Raw genomic sequence first — 21890 nt, forward strand, 5'->3', positions numbered from 1 at the left:
CTCTTGGCAAAGGGCCAAGGATCCTGATCTGCCTTGCCTGTTGACGTAGAACATCGAGGCTGTGTTGTCCGTGAGGACTCTGACCACTCTGCCCAACAGGTGAGGTAGGAAGACCACGCATGCTCTGCGTACTGCCCTGAGCTCTTTGGCATTTATGTGTAGCGTTGATTCCTCTGGGGACCACATACCTTGGGTCTGGAGGGTCCAGAGGTCCACCCCCAAGCCAAGGTCTGAGGCGTCTGAAACCAACTTGACTGAGTGAGGAGTGCTGACGAAGGGAACTCCTTCCAGGACTTTCCTGAGGTCAGTCCACCATTGCAGCGAGGTAAGTGCCATCGTGGGGATGGTGATGACCTTCTCCTAGTGCTCCCTGGACTGGGAGTAGACCTACACCAGCTATTGCTGCAGGGGTTGCATCCTTCTATAAGGCCTGGAGCACCACATACGTACATGCGACCATGTGACCTAGTAGGTACAGGGAAACCCTGACCATGATTCAGGGGAAACGCGGAGACTCATGCGATGAGATCCGTCAGTGACCTGAATCTCTCCAGTATCAGGAACACCCTGGCGCAGCCTCGACTTGAGCACTGCTCCAATGAACTCTATCCTCTATACCGGAACTAATGTGGATTTTTTGTCGTTCACCAACAGACCCAGGTGACGGAAGGTGGGTAACAGCATCGTGACATCCTTTGGACCTGGCTCTGCCCTTGACTAGCCAGTCGTCAAGCTGTGGGTAGATCTGGACACCCCGATGTCTGAGGAAGGCAGCCACCACCGACATGCACTTGGTAAATTCCTGCGGTGCTGTCACTAGGCCAAACAGGAGGACCGCAATCTGATAGTGCTTGGGACTTACCATAAACCGGAGAAGACGTCTGTGTCCCTCGAAGATGGCAATGTGAAAGTACGCATCTTTCAGATCAAGGGCGGCATACCAGTCCACCAGATCCAGGGAGGGAATGATAGAGGCCAGGGAGATCATGCAAAACTTCAGCTTTGCTAGGAAGCAGTGTCCGCCGCATCCTGGAGTATCGCACTGGCCATAGTTGTGGCCTCCTCCATAATAGCCCAGAAATCCTCCTAGAAGCCTCAGGAAGGGAGCCCTCGAACTTGGACATGGCTTGCCACATATTAAAATCATAGCGTCCCCGGAGGGCCTGATGGTTGGACACCCTCAACTAGGCTAGAGGACGAATAAACCTTATGCCCAAACAAGTATAGTCTCTTGGAATCTTTGTTCTTAGGGGTAGCCCCAGGTTGACCTTGTCATGCCCTGTGGTTAACCGATTCTACCTCTAGGGAGTTGGGCGCAGGTTGGGTGTACAGGTACTCGTGGTCTTTGGATGGCACAAAGTACTTGCGCTCAGCCCTCTTGGAGATGGGTGGCAGGGAGGAGAGAGTTTGCCACAGGGCATTAGTGATCTTAGAGACCCCATCATGAAGGGACAGAGCGACCCTGGCTGGTGCCATGGAGCAGAGGTCATCAAAGAGAGTCCAAGGGCTCCTCTAGCTCCTCCACCTGAAGACCCAGGTTGGCAGTGACCCTCTTCAGTAGTTCCTGGTGCGCTTTAGCATCATTAGGAGGAACTGGGGGAGGGAGCCCTGTTACAGCCTCGTCTGGCAATGATGAGGAAGATGCCGGTGCTGTAAGGTCCTCCACAACTATCGGTGGCCCAGAGGCTTGATCCTCTGCTCCCTCTTGGACTTGCGGGGTCCTTGCACCCAAGGTTTTGTGTGCTGGAGGAGGGCAGGAGAAAGAGGCAGTCTGGGAGGGCTGGATTAACCCCATGGGTTCCATGAATACCACAGCGCCGGCCACTGTGCCTGAGGCCACGGGTCCAGTTTCGGTGCCGACAATGTAGCCGGTACCACCAATATCAGAACTTGTCCTGCCATCAAGGAACCTTGCTCCGAACCAGGGCTGGATCTTGAGCTTTCGCTTCCAGGTGACTAGGACGGAGCAGAACAGTAGCTCTGTCCTGACCGGTGCCAGTCACTCCGCCTGGAGTCCGATCTGGAGCAGGGTCTTAGGGACCGGCGGCGCTCGACGGATCCACAACGGCTTGGAGCTGTCAATCCACATCTCGCACTTGATGAGCAGGATCAGGAGTCTGAGCGGGACCGGTGCCAGGAAGTGCCCGCGCATGGTGATGCCCTCCTAGGGAATCAGCGACGGTCCAAGGAATGATACCATCAATCCCTTGACAGGTCCCTTGAGTGGTATCACAGACTCAGAGATACCGGGTGCTGGGACTAGTACTCCTGTTGGGGGGCACGTGCCTCCAAAGGTCTGCACCCAGTGGCCAGTGAGCTGCGCCTCGAGCCTCTCTGCCTGTGTCCAAGGACCGAATACAGCTGTGCTTTGTCTGCCTATTGCGGTCAGATGCATAGTGGCTACAGGAGGGCGAGCACTGGCGGGATGGTGAGTGAAGACTGAAGGGGTCCGAACGCGGGTTTACCCCGTGACCGGCCTGCAAGGCCTCCAGTGTGGACAGCATGCGGCACTTATGGAGGCCTCTGCCACTATCTGGGGTAGCTGGCAAGGAGCGGGTTGGGCTACATCGCTCCCCCGAAGCTTGGGCCTGAGATACTGCCGTGGGTGAAGAGTTTCCCAGCGTGGGACCTTGCTCACTCCCAGACTTACCCATTCCGTTCTGGGAAGTTGGAGACCTGCCTCATCCCGCCTTCTTAGTCGGAGCCACGGATGGGGACCGGTGCCGGCTAGTGGATGTTCCCACCCACCGGGGCGCTGCTCACTGAGGTCACGGTACTTGGTGCCGAGTCAGAGCGCTGTTCCGGTGCCGGGGTGAAGGCCGACTCCATAAGGAGCACTCTTAAATGAATATCATACTCCTTCTCATTCTTGGCTTGAAGGGCTTGCAAATTTTGCACTTCTCACTAATATGTCCTTTCCCCAAGTAACGCAGACAACTGCTATTTGACTCACTAACAGGCACGGGCCTCCTGCAGCGATCACAGGTCTTCAAGCCTGGGGATCGGGGCGTGCCCCTTCCTGAGGCAAAGTCTCGTTCGGGACCTACAAAGTCTCTAACTATAGCTAAGGGATTTATAAACACGAATAGAAAACTATATACAGTCTAATACAGAAGATAACTAGTTCATACGAATGAGCAGCTACAGCACTAACTGAAGAAGCAACAGTTCCAGCACCGTCACTGGCAGCAAGGAACTGAGGGTGGGGGGAACTAGTGGCGCCCTATATACCGCAGCATGTGCACACCACTCCTGGGGCACCGGAGCTGGTCCCTATGGATACTGCTGAGGGAAAAGCGTCCGGCACTGGTGCATGTGGCAAGCACACACACCTAAGTTGAATGAACATGAAGGAGAAGGAGAAGAAGTTATTCACCTTGTGCAGTAACAATGGTTCTTCAAGACATGTCCCCCTGTGGGTGCTCCACTGTAGGTGTGTCTGCGTCCCTGCGCTGCTCATCGGAGAGTTCTGGTCGTGGTCCGTCCGGCCCGCGCATGCGCTGCTCCTCGCCTACCACAAGGCTGACCAGCATGTGCAGGCATTCCTTCCTCAGTTCCTTCTCCAATGCAAGACAATTACTAGAACTCCGAAGCAAAGCAGAGGAAGGTGGGTCATGGAGCACCATCGGGACACACATCTCAAAGAACCATCACTACTGCACGAGGTGAATAACTACTATTTTTTCTTCAAGTAGTGTTCCGATGTGTGCTCCACTGCAGGTGACTCCCGAGTAGGGTGACCAGATAACAAATGTGAAAAATTGGGATGGGTGAGGAGGGTAATAGGAGCCTATATAAGAAAAAGACCCAAAAATTGGGATATCTGGTCACCCTACTCCCGAGCAGTGCCCACTACTAGAGGCTGGGGTTTCAGAGTCGAGTCTGTTATGGATGACAGCACAGTGGCACCAAATTTGGCATCTGCAGCTAAATCTCCCAGGATGGCATAGTGTTCTGCAAAGGTGTGTGCAGATGCCCAGGTAGCTGCTCTGCAGATTTCCGACATAGGGATACCCTTGGAAAAGGTGAGGGAAGAGGAGGAAGTTCAATAACCTGGTTTATATGTAAACCAGAAATCACCTTAGGAGTGAACTTCAGATGTGGCCAAAGAGTGACCCTGTCACGGAAGAACACAGGAAGGGGGAATACACTATCAGGGCCGCTATCTCCCCTATCCTTCTTGCTGATGTAATGGAAATAAGGAACTAGGGATGTAAATATCGATTTTAAAAGTTAACCACTTAAATTATTAAAATATTGCTTAACCAGTTAACCGTTAACCAAGGTCCCTCTGGCAGGCCGGTGCAGAACGGCAGGACCTGGGGTCCTGCTGGGGCCCCGCCGGGGCTGGGGTCCTGCCAGAAGTAGAAGTAATGGGGGAAAGGCATAGAAAACCCTTGTCCCATGAGAGTAAGAAAGCATTCCCCATGGAGGGTTGTCAGATGCCAGCTCTAACACAGTACACAGGCCATTTCTTGTTCTGGTAAGTAGCAAACAGATCTGTCTGTCTGTCTCCCCCATTGTTGGAATACGTTGTTTAGGACCATCAAACCTACTTCCCATTCGGGGCTGAATGAGAACATGTGACTGAGATAATCTGCTGTCATGTTGTGTATTCCTGGCAGACAGGCCGCAGATATTGAAGCCTTGTGGGAAATGCACTAGGTTCCATAACTTCAATGCTTCCATGCACAAGGAGTGGGATCTGGCACCTTCCTGATGGTTTACATAATACATGCAGGCCACATTGTCTCTCATGACCACTGTGTGTGGATCTGATCAGTGGGGGGAAGTGAACACAAGCGTTTCTGACGGCTCTGAGTTCGACCGGGTTGATGTGGAGGTGCATCTCAGATGACAACCATTTGCCCTGCACCGTGAGACCACTGAGATGTGCACCCCATCCTATGAGGGATGCATCGGTAATCAGGAGCAACACTGGGGGAAGCTGAACAAATGGGACTCCCACACATACATTTACTGAGTCTTTCCACTAGCTCAAGGATTGCGTGACCCCAATTGGTGGGCATCAATAATAATTTGTCTATCCTGTTTCTGTGTGTATATTGCAATGATTTGGGCTTGAACTTTCTTCTATAGGCTGGTTTATAGATCCCTAGGGACTGAAGAGTGGCCTGAGAATCCTTCAACATGTGAAGAGATATGTCTGTCTTCTCAGCAAATAACTTTGTCCCTTCAAAAGGAAGGTCCTTCACCATGCTTTGAACTTCTTTACGGAAGCCAGACAAATGCAGCCAAGAAGCCCATCTAATAATAATGGCTGTTGAAATCGAGCATGCCACCATCTCAGCAGCATCTACTGTGGACTGGAGCAATGTTTTAGCCACCAATGACTATGACCTTGGATTGCTCCTTATGAGAGTCAGGAAGTTGTTCAATAAAGTTTCTTGTAGTACAATGAGAAAGGCGGTGCACAGCAGGCAGACACTGGCGAGTCCACTGCTCTGGCTGAACTCAGTATCAGGGAACCCAGTAAATACTGAACTCAGTACCAAGGAACCTCAACACCAGGGAACTGAGTAGGGGGTGAATCTGGTGTATTGGATACCAAAAGATCCATCATGCACCGTCAATCCAATGGTGCAGATGGTGTTGGTTCTGGCAGTGGTTATTGGTGCCAAGAGGCATGCACAATGGAGTCAGAGATGCGGACTTGGCCATACGGTATGTCAGTGTCACATACACCAGGGTCAGTGGAGGTGCCAATGTCTGTACTGACAGAGCCTTCCCCGGGGTTGATCTTCTATGCCTTTCATGCCCCCTTGGTACCGGTACTACTTTGCCCACGCCTAACAGGTGTTTGGGAAGGCCAACATGCTCTGTCGGTTCAGCACCATGCATGCTCTGGGTCCCAGTTTTAGGCAGCTATGGTGCCAACAGTACTGATGATACTGACAGAGCCAGAGAAAGATTTCAGCTCCATCAGGGCATGCTATGAGGGCTCACAGACCATTTCTTGGAGGTCTTGTGTGAGTGGCTTGTCACCCTGGGCTCACCTTCCTTTGAAGCAGAAGGTTGCAGGGAGAGTTCCTGCCAGGACTCCTAGGGTTGGAGGGCCGACTCCATGAGCAGGAGTTTGAGTTTTAACTCTGTGTCTTACCTGGACCTGGGTTTCAGTTGCTGGCACCAACCACACTTTTGTGGATTGTACTTTTCTCCCTGGCAGCGAATGCACTGTGAGTGTCCATCAGTCACTGTGACAGATTCCCTGCAACTGAGGAACTTTATGAAACCTGGGAAGCTGGGCATATCCCTGTCCTGGGGGGTCCCCCTGCATCGGGGTTGGCAAAAAGCAAACGCTATTATTTATTTTTTTGGCATAGCCATCAAAATACGAACAAGGTAACAAAGAAAAATGCTTCAAGAGAAGCTAAAATTGACAAATCTAAAGGGAGTTAACGATCCGTGAACAGACAGCTCTAGCTCCATCTCTAAGCAGGAGCGGCTCAGAGGAACTGAGGAGGGATTGGCCGCACCAGCTGGCTAGCCTCCTGGCAAGCGAGGAACAATGCATGTGCGGGCGGAACAGACTGCTACTAAAATTCTCCGATCAGGAGCACAGGGACACAGACACACCTACAGTGGAGCACCCATAGGGTAGGGTGACCAGGTGTTCAGTTTTTGACCGGAACACCCGGTCAAAAAGAGACCCTGACGGCCCCGGTCAACACCAACAACCGGGCCATTAAAAGTCCACTCAGCAGTGCTGCAGAGCTAAGGAAGGCTAGTCCCTACCTGTTCTGGCACCATGCTGCGACCTGGAAGCAGCCAGCAGGTCCGGCTCCTAGATGGGGGGAGGGGGCCACAGGGCTCCGCATGCTGCCCCCGCCCTGAACACAGGCTCTGCACTCCCACTGGCCATGAACCGCAGCCAATGGGAACTGCAAGGGCCTACAGGTGAGAGCAGCACACAAAGTCACCTGCCGCACCTTCGCCTAGGAGACGGACCTGCTTGCTGCTTCCAGAGCGCAGCGTAGTCCGTGGTGCCCGGAAAGACAGGAAGTCTGCCTTAGCCCCCCTGCTACACCATTGACTGGGAGCCACCGGAGGTAAGCCCATGCCCCAACCCTTGCCCAGCCCTAAGCCCCCCCCCAACCAGGAATACCCTCCTGCACCCCAAACCCCTCATCCCCAGCCCCACCCCAGAGCCTGCATGTCCAGACTGAGTCCTAACCCCCCTGCACCCCAACCCCCTGCCAATCCAGGGCCCCCTCCCACACCCCAAACCCCTCATCCCCGGCCCCAGCCCAGAGCCCACACCCCCAGCCAGAGCTCGAACCCCTCCCGTACCCAAACTGCTTCCCCAGATTGGGGCCCCTCCCACACCCTGAACCCTTCACTTCTGGCCCCACCCCAGAGGCTTCACCCCCAGTTAGAGCCCTCAACCTGTCCTGCACCCCAAACCCCTGCCCCAGACCAGTGAAAGTGAGTGAGGGTGGGGGAGAGCTAGCCGCCGAGGGAGGGGGAATACAGTGAGCGGAGGGCAGGGCTAGGGTGTTCGGTTTTGTGGGATTAGAAAATTGTCGACCCTCCCATAGGGACACTACTTGAAGAAGAAACAACAAGTACCTCTTGCAAGAAGAGAAGGTGGGGAAATTCAGTGCATTACAGATGAGGGACTTGACCCTTGAGAGATTTACTTGTTAAAATTTCCATATGCTTCCCACATTAACTACCTCCCTTCCCAGTTTACAATGCACAATGAAATGAGATTCCTAACCAAAAAGACAGCAAAGATTGCTTAATTTATTCATACAGATAGGCCATTCTTTCCTTCGGTGAGGCACATGAAGGTGACCACACTAAAAAAAACTGGCTGCTGACTAAATGGCAAATACAAATAGAAAAAAACCTGCACACCAAGTAAACTCAGCTGTGTGTTTGCTGTTACTGATCCACCCCTGCAGAGCATGCTACATGCAGTTTGCTTTGCTTTGGGTAGACGAATGTGAGAAAGAGAAAGCGCAAGCAAGTCAATGCACTTTCATTTTCCCCTTTCACTGCTCCCTCTTGATCTCTATTTCTTCTAAGCATACATTTTCACTTCTTCGGGTTATGGCAGCAGTGTTGATCCTTAATGCAACGATATATAATTCTACTCCAGAAAATCACATTAGGGTAATGTCTTTAGAAACCAAATGTCCATGCCATACTTTTGTGTGAAGCAGATGAGGTTACCAGACAAACCTTGAGTATTTAAGTGACACAGAATCAAAGCAGGTTTGATATTTAGTAATGCCACCCCATTCCTCACTGTCATAGAGGCGCAAACAAAAAAGTACCTGCTGAGCACACTAAGAAGAAAAGGGCTGAACTACCTTGTAATCAGCATTAGACGTAAGATACTACACTCAGTGTTCATATAGTATGGTAATGTGTTTGGCACAGGCAGCCAAGATACAGCATCTGAGGGGGGGGAAAAACCTCTTGATAGTGTTTTGCATGATCTCAGCTCACATATTACTAAAGCTACACAACTCGTGGCTTGTGCCATGGGGCTAGGATAGTGGTTTATTATTTTTTAAGTTTGTGATTCAATGTGTAACAATTATTCACAAATCAAACTTTCATACGATATTTTACTGTGGCAGAAAATGCACATAAGATTATTATTTTATTTTTTGTCAGGAGGACTAAAGAAACAAGTCAAAATTACAGTTTTCTAACCAATGACATGGGAAAATTTGGGAAGTATTTTTGTTAACAACTTTCTTTTAATTTAATAACTTGAGGGAGTAAGACCTAAAGAACTAACTTGAGCCTGTAATTACTGGGAATGTAGATGTACCACATATAAGAAAAAATATTCCAAAATTAATCAAAATAAGTTGGTGAAAGGAATACAGAGAAAGTTAGTGTGTGCAGGTGTTGACAAATATGGGCCCTATCCTGTAAACACTTATTCAGAAGAGTCGCTCTAATTACTTCATTAAGATTACTCACGGAGGTGGGGATTACTCATCTGAGTGTAGTTGCCAGCATTACAATCTATCTCCAGAAATAAATCTTCAAATAAATAGAAGTCTTGGGGTTTACCAGGCAGTGTATCTAAAGAGCCTCTCAACTGGGAACACTTTAAAACTAATACAGATTTCAAGTGGCTTTCCCCTATTGCCAAGACAAAGAACAGAAATCCATCAAAACTCTCCTTTTCCACCCCACTACAGTTTATTGTGACATCACAATATTACATGGTGATGTTTCTTCATGGCAATGCAACATCGCTATAGCACACAGAATACAGAGAGGGAAGAATCCAAAAGGTTCAGTCTAGGTTTGCTTCCAAAGCATCCTAAAGTTCAAAGCTCATTCAAACCTATAAAGGTCTCCTGTCAGGGACCTGGATACCACTCCGCCCCCGCGCTGCAGCCCCCATGATTCTGGGACTCACTGCCTATAATTGTTTCCCGGGTACAAGAAAGAGCCTGGCTACCTGCTACCTCCAAGCCAGGCCTTTGGAGGTGCCTAAAAGCAGCTGTAAACCTGGTTTTTCCCCACAGTCCTTGTGGAACATCTCATTCTTTTCCCCTTTCCCTCTTCCCAAGAAACCTACCACCCTTTACTTCCTACTGCCTGAAGGCTGTCTTCCCACATCCTGACTCCCTGTAGTCTTGTTGGGACAGTGGCAATCCCACTGCCTTCTCCTCTCTTCCATTCACCTTGGGAGGCTTACTGCTGTCTTGGTGTTCCAAATCCTGCCTACCCAGGAGGATGCAAACCCTACCCTGGAGTCCTCCCTATGCCCATGAGAAATAAACCTTTCCACCTGATATATGATGTTCCCTGCTGCCCTGGAAGTAGTCTTTCCTCCCAACTCTATGGAGTCTCCGCCTATCAGACATTTCACCTCTTACCCACTCATATACTTAGAAGTATAACCTAAGTAGCTAACACCACTGTTTAGGATCAGTGGATGGGAGCTGTCGTCTTCTCCTTGCTTTCCTCGTAACTCTACAGCAGAAGCACAGACACTGTAGGGAGCAGAGCAGCAAGTTGCAGCACAGGAATAGTAAGAAAGTATGTCACAGCAGTTGTAAGACAGCCAGAAGGTGGAACTGCAATGAAAACACTATCCAGTGCCAGTTGCCCATACAGGATAGATGGGCGTTACCTCTAATCCCATACACAAAGCAGAAAACTAAGAGTGTTCTGACTACTTTTCTTGAATTGTACTTGCCGTACATATGCAATGAAACAGTTTGGAACAAGACAGTTCCATCTCCAGTCATTATCTGAATGGATAGAGAAGAAACTTTAATATTAAAAAGTGGCAGGTTCCTGCTGGCCAGACAGTCTAAGTACGTATGAAAATCTCTTAGGCAAGAAGTTTTACATGTTGCAAGAGCTCAGTATCAGTCCTCCAGAGCTATCTGATGACAAGAATGTCAAAACTGATACATTTGTACATTTTATATTGACACAAATGAAATAAATGTTTGTAGCGACAATTTTATAAAATTGGTAATGGACAGGAGATTCAGAAAAATACTTATCAGAAATTCTTAAGAGCCATAACTGGGATTCTCTGCAAAACGTGGACTAACATTTTTGGACTGGCAATAAGATATTTATGAATACACTAAAATAAAAATCTATTTACATAAGAACAGCCATACTGGGTCAGACCAAAGGTCCATCTAGCCCAGGTCCATCTAGCCCAGTATCCTGTCTTCCGACAGTGGCCAATGCCAGGTGCCCCAGAGGGAATGAACAGAGCAGCTTTAATGTAACTGCACTCAGAATGAGGTTAATGCACAAAATGTTTACATGAGCAGTTGACTGTATTGTTTACTTTCAATTGTTTGCAACATCTTACCTACCAGAAACTAATACTCCGAGTGATCTGCTTCACTCGGAAGATTAATGCAGATACTATGTAAGAAAAAGCATTTTAAAAGATACATTATCAATATCTGCTGTACTAACCTACACTAATTCTCTCCCATCTTCTTGATTTAATGCTCTCTTGTGTCCACCTTCCCATCACTACATTGGATCAACTGAATTCCTTTCCACCTTGGTCACCATGTTTATTTCCAGTGATGCCATGCTTCAGTGCACTTCAAATATTTTCATGAAAATCAAGAGTAAGTACATGCTGAACAGCTAATGATGCACGGAGGCTGAAGTGGAAGCTTGGTTGCTCTTTAAATCCCTCCAAATGCTAGCCTGAGACACTCAGGGAGGCTCCTGTTCATGCTATATATGGCCCTCTTTTCAATATCCATGTTTCTTGAGTAATGAAGTATAATCTCATTATCATTTCAGATAAATCAATGGAAAATGTTAGCATTTTGCACAGATAATTCTCTAACCCATTTTGTTCTTTTTATTAAAACATCAAAAACCAAATTTTTCAAAATGGCTTCTAATGTTGTGTTCACAATCAAGCACAGGTGCAAGTGACAAAAATTAGACATTTAACTATCAGATTTGACTTGCAGATCAAGTAGACATCTACATGATATAATTTGCACACACAGTCAATTGCAGAACCAGACTGAGGCGCCTTTAAAAATTTGGCTCTAGACATTTATACTCACTGCATGATATTTCACTGTAGATCCTTTTTATAGGCAGGATTTTTATTTTTAAATAGATGGAAGAATACCACAAGAGAAAGGAGCGTTCTTTTGCAAAAAACATGTGTCTTTGTCAGAGGACATAGCCCCGACTCTGCTGCATTTCTGCTGTTTTATATAAGATTTAATCTAGTAATGTAGCATTTGAAATCTAGTGCTGTGATTAACCAAACCACCTATTTGAGAAAGAAAAAACATCTAAAATATCAGATTTCAGATGTTCTATCCTTTTCAATTTGTGCAGTATAGTCACAATAGTAACCAAAAATGTAACTTCTTATCTGGGTAATGAATTTCTATTAGAAATTTAAAGTTAGACAACATGAACTTCTTCTTCACTGTCACAGTTAGAGGAGAGAAAAGATAACAGACGACTGTACAAAACAAAAAATAACTAATCTTTTTGGTTTAAAAAAAATAACTTGCATGCAGAAACAAGATTCATGGTGGTTTCTTTAGTTACCAGTATAGCTCACGTAGAGACAGTGAATTCTAAATGAAGGAGAAAAAAAAAAAAATACTGTGAACCTGACTGTTTCCGCTTTAATTAAGTTATCCAGTGAATACAACAGTTGCAATTTCTTCTTTGTATTACTCGAGTAGTCATTCTGACACTCGAAATGTTTATTTGCTACAATAGAAAGATAAAATGAAACAGCTGGTTGGCATGCCTATCGTGCTCTGTGTTATCCTACAGAGATTCTGGAGGGCAACATCAGGATATAAGAGGAGATTGGTGAAAATAGGCACATTGCACAGGTGGCTCATTCAGAATCAAGGAAAACTGTTTGATAGCATTTAGGCCCTGCTTTACAGAAGCGCTGAGCACTCAAAGCTCCAAAGAAAATTGTGGCAAACATCAAGCCATTAGTGAATATAAGTGACAATATCCTTAAGAACACAGCACATCCTACCATGAAAAGGGTTATTCTGGTGGCATTCCACGTCCACTGGATGAAGAGGATATAAAGGTTGAAACTAAGGGAAAGTAATAAAATTGTGTCCCTGGAACGAAGACATACTGCTCATATATCAGACACAACCTTACACACAGATAAACAAAAACGTACCTTTCTGTCATGACTACTGGGCATCCCAGGGGTGTTCTGCTTAAGGAAGCCTGCTGTTGTGGACCATCTTGTGGGGTTTTTTCGGGAAGGTTCTTCTGAAGAAAAATTAGTATCACTTACAGAGGTCGAAAGGCCAATCAATGCGGGGTCACTGCTACGCCGTACATGAAGAGGCATATCTGAAGGAATAAAATAAACTAAATAAACAACAAGTAAACTGAATATTCTTCCACATACAAAAAAAATATATTTTAAAACTCAGGTAACTGGTTGTGACCAAAAGAGGTTTGCACAGACTGGCTAGTTTCTGACCTCAGGCAACTGCCTAGCGGACATGGATCTATTTCTTGAAAACCACCACCAATTACTCCCTGCTTAGCAGTCTCTGAAGAGAAGACATGGACTGAGTGGGTCCGAAGAGTGAAATATTTGAAGCTACTTTTTGGTTTTATAAGCACGATCGCAATATCTTAAGCGCCTTTTACTTCAGAAGGTTTTTTTTTTAATCAATTGACCAACCTGAGGCCTCAAAGAAACTACCTGCAGCTATTTAAAAAATGTAATAGAAACCAACTACCCAGGAGATGAAGCCAATTAGCCAGAAGCCACTACAAAATGTGGGAAGGGCTGCCTTGTCTGAGAGAAAAGCCCTGTTGAGAAGCCAGTCCCCTCCTCTTATCTGCTAGGGAAAAGGGTGGGAGCTGGGGTTTCTACAAGGTGCTGACTCTTGGGAGCACCACCTTTCAAATCAGTCACCAGCTAATAAATACCCAATACGTTTGAAGCCCCGCAGCCCCCCCCCTCTCCACTGAAAAGGAGCACATGCACGCACACACACACCTCTCCTCTCCCTTCAAAGCCTCTTGGGTTAAGCGTCCTCGTTACTCTATCCCGCGCCCAATCTCCTGGCTGCTGTAACAGGGATATGTCTGTTACCGTACCCTACTCCCCAGCCTTCCAGCTGCAGCGGTTGGCAGGCGGGATGAGGGAACTATTTCATTAGCAATAATTGAATGCAGCAGGTAGGAAGAACTGTAGGAAAGATATCTTTATTATATATGCTAGGCAGTTGGCTTGCGTTCCTGAACCCCTGGTGATCTCTCATACTAGGTCCCTCCTGAAAAATGATTTAATTTTTTCCAGGTCCACTTATTATACTACAAGGAGTCTTCAGTATATGATCGGGTGACCCTATCTACCAACCCTCCTTTTTTCCCTCCTCCCCAAACAGCCCCCATTGCCTGCCTCTGGTGCCATTCAACGCTTTCCCATTTAACAATGGAGTGAGACGGACATGATTTTTGTCATCCGTAGTGTTGTTGTGGACCTGCCCTCAAAGAGGCAAGTTTTTGAGCTACACAGAGCTCCTCCTCAAGTCTGGGAAAGGTACTCAGGCTATAACTACACTTACAAGCTCACAGCGGCACAGCTGTGCCACTGTAAAAGCGCCCGTGTAGCTGCGTTATGCTGATGGGAGAGAGCTCTCCCGTCAACATTATAAAACCACCTCCAATGAGTGGCAGTAGCCATGTCGGCAGAAGAGCGTCTCCCACCGACATAGCACTGTGCACACGAGAGCTTATGCCAACAAAACGTATGTTGGTCGGGGTGTTTTTTTCACATGGTCTCAGAGTGTCACAGCTAAATACAAGGTGGAATACATAGTTTAACATAAATAATTAGCACACAGTCTAAGGGATCATTCAAGGTGCAGTGGCCCATTAACACCCTGTGGGTGAAACACTTTTCACCAAAAAAAGGAGTACTTGTGGCACCTTAGAGACTAACAAATTTATTTGAGCATAAGCTTTCGTGAGCTTCATCGGATGAAGTGAGCTGTAGCTCACGAAAGCTTATGCTCAAATTGGTTAGTCTCTGAGGTGCCACAAGTACTCCTTTTCTTTTTGTGGATACAGACTAACACAGCTGCTACTCTGAAGCTTTTCACCAAAAGCTCACTCTATATCTGACCTCTCAGTCCTCATCCTTAAAAGAAACCTGTACAACACTTTCATAAGACAAGTCTGGGAGCTTAAATTCATAACTTTGCTAGACACTAAAAATCAAAGACACTACATTTATGGCTTATCTATAACACCAACTAACAATCTATAACCTATTAACCCCCCTTTTTGTCCTATGACTACAGGGGTGTTAATGGGCCACTTCACCTTGAATGTTCATCCTTGTATTTTGCTGTGACACTCTTGAGTTCCCAGACCTGAGGAAGAGCTCCATGTAGCTCAAAAGCTTGTCTCTCTCACCAACAGACGTTGGTCCAATAATAGATACTACCGCACCCACCTTGTCTTGCTAATGATTTTTGCCAGTTTCTTTCTGTTCGCAGGGTTCTGAGTAACAGAAATAATAACTGGCAAAAAAAACCCATGAGAACACTGAGCACTCAGCAGCAGAATCAGTGGAGCAGCCTGAAGCACTACACTGACTTACATCTGGTCCGTATTCAGAAAGTGATCTTCAGAACTGTAGGGCTAGAACCATAACCAGCTTTTCCTTTGACAGGAAAGATTAGATTCTACAGAGGTTGACGGCATGTGTCCCACACACATTCAGCAGAAAAAAATCCAATAGCAGGAATTCAACAAGTGGATTTTCCAGGCTCTGCAATGTCATTTTATACGCTAGCACACAGAGGCCCTGATCAGCACTGAAATTCTGTTTTGAGTGGTGTTATAGTGTCACACAGACAGAGACAATTCCTGCCCTCCAGAATTTATAGTGCAAGAATATTTGTTTAGCAACATGATTTCCTGTCTTTAAAAAGCATTCACTGTGAGTAGTACCCAACAGCAATTATCATATTTTGTAATGAGCACTACTGTGGAACATAGCAAAAAAGAAAAATCAATAAATATTTTTTCACTACCATTATATTGGTTTGTTTCCTCTTTCAAAACCTTACAATTTTCTTACACTCCAAGATTTTCACAATAGTTTTACTTCAGCACAGATATAAATGTTTTCTGCTAACGATATACAGTATTCAATAAAATCAAAACAGAAGTGAAGTAATTAGAGGCTTATTTCAAGAAGGATCAATTAAATCCTACAGAACAGCATATACACACTGAAGTTACCTTACTTGTTTTAACTGATTTCTGAATATTAAATATGCATCTACTCCTTCAGCACACCATCTCAAATACAGTGTGTTTTTGTTTTCAACTTGCAATGGCTTTAAAAACTTTACTTCCAGCGGCTTACCAATGACTTAAGCATCAGATTTCCTCTAGATGGTAAGCATAATAAAAGAAACACTGTGGAATCCCAAGAGATCCGTATAACAAAGATGACACAGCTGTAGTCACAGGCACCACCACCACAAAGCGTAATGAAGTGACCACATTAACAGAGATATCTGAGCTCTTGTCTTAGCTCTGAACACCATCTCTCATTTATTAGATTAGCCTGGTCAGGCAAGTGGTTCTGTGGTAAGAGTTGTGCCACTTAAGAAAAATGCCAATCTATATTTCAGTTCCAAACAGCAGTCACCAGAATATATTTCTCCAGGGTTAACCCTACTACATGCACCGATAACTTACAGCCATGTAACCACTTTGTTCACTTGCTATAAGAAATATTTGAGATTAGAAATCCAATAGATACTTGCTGGCATGCAGTCCCTCTTTTTTCATTTTCTCCCTACAAATTACTTGATATGATGATTTTTCAATGAACTGTTATAAGCAGAGTAAATTAAGCTGAATTTTAAGCATGGAAAGAACATGAAATTCTACTCAAGACTACTTTTCTGAAAGAGATGGCAATTAACACTTTATTGCCTCTCTGCAGCAAAACATAATCACTTACACCTTGCTAAATAGTGGTAGCTTTTCAAAAAAGAAAGCTGTTGCACAAACAAGGAATCCCAAATATTAATGTGCATCAGAAAAAAATAAATGTAACGAGGACAGTATACAACACACATAATACACTTAGTGACAAGCTTACTAAAGGAGGCATTTTCAGTCATTTCTTAGACACTTTCCTAAAGGGCTGGGGAGAGGAGAGGAGAGGAGAGAGAGGAAAGAGTCTTGTATACACATTGCTAACGAGAAGATATTACTTGCTAAGTAACTACCGCTGACATGTACACAGCCAGCATGAGGTCTTTCCCAGATTGATTCCATGTTTAAACATAAAAGTGATAGGTGTTAATATCCAGACTTTGCCAAACAATGAATTATGAAACATAATTGCTTAAGCACATATTACAGGTATTTCCAGGTTACACATATGTAAGTTTTAACATTACACTTTTTGCATTCTTGGAACACAGGTGGCAAGCCAGTGTAGCTCTATCGCACACCCCTTGCTAAAGCATAACTTTTCACCACAGCTATTCCAACAGATTAATCTCCACCACCCCATAATTACTGCAAGTTATAAGTATCATCTCCGTCTACTCTTTGCTGATATTGCAATTTCAGAAACTCCTCCTGCCCAATTGTGATGGTCATAAAAAAAGAATATATTGAATGGATTTTCTATTAAAGTATTGTTGGTTATAATTTTCTGGTTTACCTATTTTATAGATTTCAAAAGGATATACTCTGAAATATTAAAAGAAAAAAAATTTTTAAAAATGAGCTTCAATAATTAAACCAGCAGATGAAGTGCGCATGGGACCAATGCAATGTCACTGATTCCAGGATGACAGCTGATAGCATTTGATGTCTGTGGTTTCTTTGAAGATTGGATAAAACAGCAATGAACTCTAATCACAAGGCTTCAAATTCTCTGTGGCACTAATGCACTGTAAATATTGATTTGCTTCTGTAGCTAAGGTGCCTTTTAAATAACCACTAGAAACGGTAAGTCTAATAATGAATTACAGAAAGTTTTAAAAGTCAAAGAACGGAAATCAAATATAAAAAAAATCATGGAAAGGTGTCACTGAATCAGTTCTTCTGCCACATTTAAGGAGCTTATGTACTTAGACTACATTTTCAATGCCATCACTTTATGGTTAAGTTAGAAAACTATTATCTGGTAAGCTGGAACCACCCTGAGGGAGAAAAGGCCTCAATTCAGAGGCTGGGAATTATTGCTGACTGAGAAGTCACTTTTAAAAAAAAAAAAAAAAAAGCTATAAATTAGAAACCTTCTCCCTATACATTCTACTCTTTCAATATTAGGGACACAGAAGTACAACCCCTCCCTCCTGCCAGCAATTCCATTTTTATTATAAAAAGATTTCCATCTTTCCTGATCCTGAGCTGTAAGAAGTATGTTATTGAGGTGTGGCAGCTGGGTGCTAATGTGTTTAAGGATCTGGCAGATTTTGTCTGTGAGCCCAGAGTATCTAGTCCTGGGAGAATTATGCCAGTGCAAAAGGAGGATCTTCCGGTGCTGTAGAGCTGATGAACAGAGTTCCATACCACTTCATCCCTGCTGACAGCATAGATGGGACAGCTGGGGGGTGGGGGTAAGCACAGAAGCTAGGAGACCTCTGTCTTGTGAGGTTTTGGTCCGATGTTTCAGCCCTACAGAGTCATTCACAGCTGATGAGGCCCTGCATACAGTGAGCTTGAGACAGGGTAGTTCAGAATGAGAACATCTGGCTATTTTTACACCATCTCCCTGGCCCCAACTTGTGCTTTGTGCTCTTCACCCACAGCCAAGTATCTAGGACATGACAGATGAGATTCAAAGGAAACTACTGAACAACAGGTAAATGACCATGTGGACAAATATTGCAGTAACTTGATCAACAGTTGGAGACTATATTTGGTTAAGTATGACCATGTCTTAGTCAAATGGATTGTGTTTTGCCACCATAACTGGTGGGTGCACAAAAGCAGATATCTAAACTAATCAAGAGTTAAAAGCAGAGCTATTCATAATAATGGGTAGAGCCACAAGTAAAGACAGTTTCAACTCCCACAAGTAAAGACTTCAGACATTTATCCTTAACCAAAATCTATTTTATTTTTTAAAAGGTTTACATTAGTCTCAAGTGTTGAAACTTCCTGGAACTGAAGTTTCAAATCCCACCATGGACAATTCAGCTCTCTATTCTTCCAAGTTAGATGCACTGAGTTTCATGCACTTCCCTAATCTCTACAGGGTTAGAAATTTTTCAGCAGAGAAAACTAGACTATTATTTATTTTTCAATCCTATGGAAATAAGATGTTAATTTTTGAAGAATTTAAAGCTAGTTATAAACTGGACCTCAAGATAAGTTTTTTAAGGTCTTTACTCTCAGAAGAAGAAAAAACAGTGGGAAAATCAACTCATTGAGAACTGATCTACAAACTATTGGAACCTAATAAGGGCTAATGCTTGTGAACACTCTTCTGGCGGATTAACAGAGAAGTACAATCAGAAGCTAGGTATCTAATTAAAGAAGAAAAATTATTAAAAATATCACTATGTTCCAGTAGCAAGAATAGCAACTCCACTGGACAAATTTATTTTAAAGGAAACTCAGTCCCCATTATCTGGCTGATTGCTGGAGAGGGAGTAGACAGGTCGAATTGTATAACCACACCAGCTGCAGGCTTTCTGGAAACTGAAAATAGCAGTGATTAACAAAATAATAGAAGATGCACAAAGTTTTGACCAAATATTTTGTAATTGGACTGACAATCAGAAGATAATTCTTTAAAACAGAACAAAATCTTCATGACCAAGTTGTTGCATGCAGTTAGACACCTATCACCTGGTCCTTAAAAATTACACCAGACATTAAACAGTGGGTACTAACAGCTAACAGTTGTGACCATTATAGTGAATGGAATTTAGGACCCATGGAAAAGAAAAGCAGAGACCAGATCTGGTCACTATTCTGAGCATTCTGTTGAAACTGAAGTGTAATCCACTTGCCTTATACTGCAGCATTTAACTTTGTTTGACCGAAAGAAAGGGCAAGAAGCAGTGGGGAGGAGACGTGTGCTGATGCTTTGAGCTCCTCAATCTCCAAACCTAAGTTCGCCACAACCCACTTCAGAAGGTCCTGATGGGCCCTGAAGTCATCCTGCACAAGAAGACTACTAGGTCCCATGACAGCCTTGTCCAAGGAGGAGGAGGAGGCTTGCATCTGAGGCTGGGCTCCTTTGTTTTCCTCCATTTCCACCACATCCACCCTGGAGCCATCTCCTGAATGTTGGCACCGGGATTGGTGCTGGAGTCGTGATCCAGTGCTGAGTAGGAAAGGGCGGTAACTTGTTTCTCTGAAGCCACCGAGAAGGAGTAGTGGGAGGAGGGACACAACACCAGGTGAAACTCCCAGGGGTTCCAGTATGGCCACTGCATTGCCCACTGGCCAGGTGTTGGCAGGGGGGCCGGTACCAACGTCTGCTGGCACATAGGCTGAGTACTGGTGATGTGCTCTGGGCAGAGCCAAAGATTTTACTTTGGACTCTGAGGAGTCTTCTCTCAGGGACCACAGCCGGAGAGGCTCCAGCCTCAGCCACGCTTGGGGGGGGGGGGGGGCTGTCCCTTTAATCAGTTTACAGTTTAAATGAAATATTTTAAATTGTTTAAACGGTTAACTTTTTAAACAGTATTTAAATCCCTAGTGAGGATTAACACGTTCTTGCCCGACGCACCTGGGGTTTGGGAGGGGGGGAAGATAATGCCCTACAGAGTAAGAACCATACAGAGATCCAGAAAATGGGTATTTTATATGCTGAGCCCAAACCCTGTACCACTTTGAATCCAGGCTACAGATTTCTGTTTCCCTACACCCCCCCTCCCCCGAATTTCCCCAACACCCTCACCCCCAGTTTTGTGAACTAGTTACATGCAGTGTTGCCAATTTAGTGATTGTTTGGAAATTTGAATTGAAATTAAAACATTAATAAACACTTTAAACGCATATAAAGTGTATGATAAAATACGTGTATCTGAAAAAGTATAATAGAGCTGAAAAGTACGAACATAGACTAGCTTCTTTATACAGCTGTTGTTTTTATGATATCGTCAGTGCATTCATTTCGGTGATGCTGGCCAACCTAATAATTTCAAATTATGATTTGTAAGCAAAATCTAAATGAGCTCTCCCTGACAGCTAGTGATGAGCTGGGGGGAAAGGCTTCAAGACCAGATTGTATTTACCCTCACACCTAATTTACCTAGGTGTCCAGCAAACAGAGCTGTGTTGCCCAAGTGATAGATTTTGGCTGGGGTTGGGTTACAAATCACTTGAATGCGGGCGGGGGGGATGAAATGTTGTTATTCACATTGTCTGAGTAAAGGGCAGTAGAACTGTACTTAGCCTGTGCTGATTGAGAGCATCAAAAAAGAGGGTAGGGACAGGTGTTTTGCTTGATGGTCTGCCTGAGTCACAAGTACTATTTGACCTGCCCCTCTCCACTGTTTAAAGTCAGAGCTGATTAGGCTCCATAGATAGTCTTTTGTTCTGTTAAGTGACCACTACAGCTGAAATCACTGATAATCAGGTCTAAGTGCTTAGACCTACTGTGGGACAGTGTTTCTGTGGAAGAGACAGCCCAATCTGCACTAGCAGTGAGATTCCCCCACTGAGAGCTGAAATCACTGAGAGCTGGGTGGAACCTCAAGAGACCAACTCGCAGGACACAGTGGCAGGTGGCAGCGCAGGGCCATTGGCAACAAAGCAATAGAGTGAACGGTGGCACAACGAACAACAGTGGCCAGAGCGAACAGTGAGCAGCTGGAGGAACGAGCAAGGTGCCTTCTTGCCCCCCACCTGGGAGGTGAACTCATGTGAAAGCACCACTGAACTCTGAGTCTCCACTGAGCAAGGACAACACCAGTGAGTGTTAATGAGACTGTTTAGAATGCTGGAGACACAACACAGTTCATGCAAATAAACATGGCTGTGACATCATACTTTCTATTTAAACAAGAGATACCACACACTACAAACTGGAGGCCAATGTTAAGTGCATTGTCACTTGTTCATCCTGAAGTTGAGCACTGGTTCCGAACAAGACCAGCAAATGCTCACTATCTTTCTGCAAGAAACTCAACTGACTGGCTAGAAGCATGTGGTGGCAACAGTGAAAGACTCAACAGTTGAAAAAGTGAACTCTCTCACCACATTCAAAAAATTAGCCTACATGGCTGATGAATGCACCGATGCAAATGGACATCAAGTATTAAGTCATTGTGTACGTTATCTTGATGTCAGTGGTAGGCCAGTAGATGCGTTTCTAGATGTTCAAGTTATAGAAGACACATCAGCTGCATCTGTAAGAACCCATATTT

The 21890-nt window shown here is 45.1% G+C and overlaps 1 protein-coding gene across 13 annotated transcripts in view; it reads right to left on the reverse strand.

Annotated features, from left to right (window-relative positions):
• Positions 1-21890, reverse strand: part of PARD3 (par-3 family cell polarity regulator) — a 646254-nt gene that overhangs the window by 354083 nt on the left and 270281 nt on the right. For all 13 annotated transcript variants that reach the window (XM_074946210.1, XM_074946208.1, XM_074946207.1 and 10 more), the window contains exon 4: positions 12674-12852. In XM_074946210.1, coding sequence (XP_074802311.1) covers positions 12674-12852 — 179 coding nt within the window. The remainder of the gene's footprint in view (positions 1-12673; positions 12853-21890) is intronic.

This window comes from Natator depressus, chromosome 2 (genome assembly GCF_965152275.1).
Source record: "Natator depressus isolate rNatDep1 chromosome 2, rNatDep2.hap1, whole genome shotgun sequence".
NCBI lineage: Eukaryota > Metazoa > Chordata > Testudines > Cheloniidae > Natator > Natator depressus.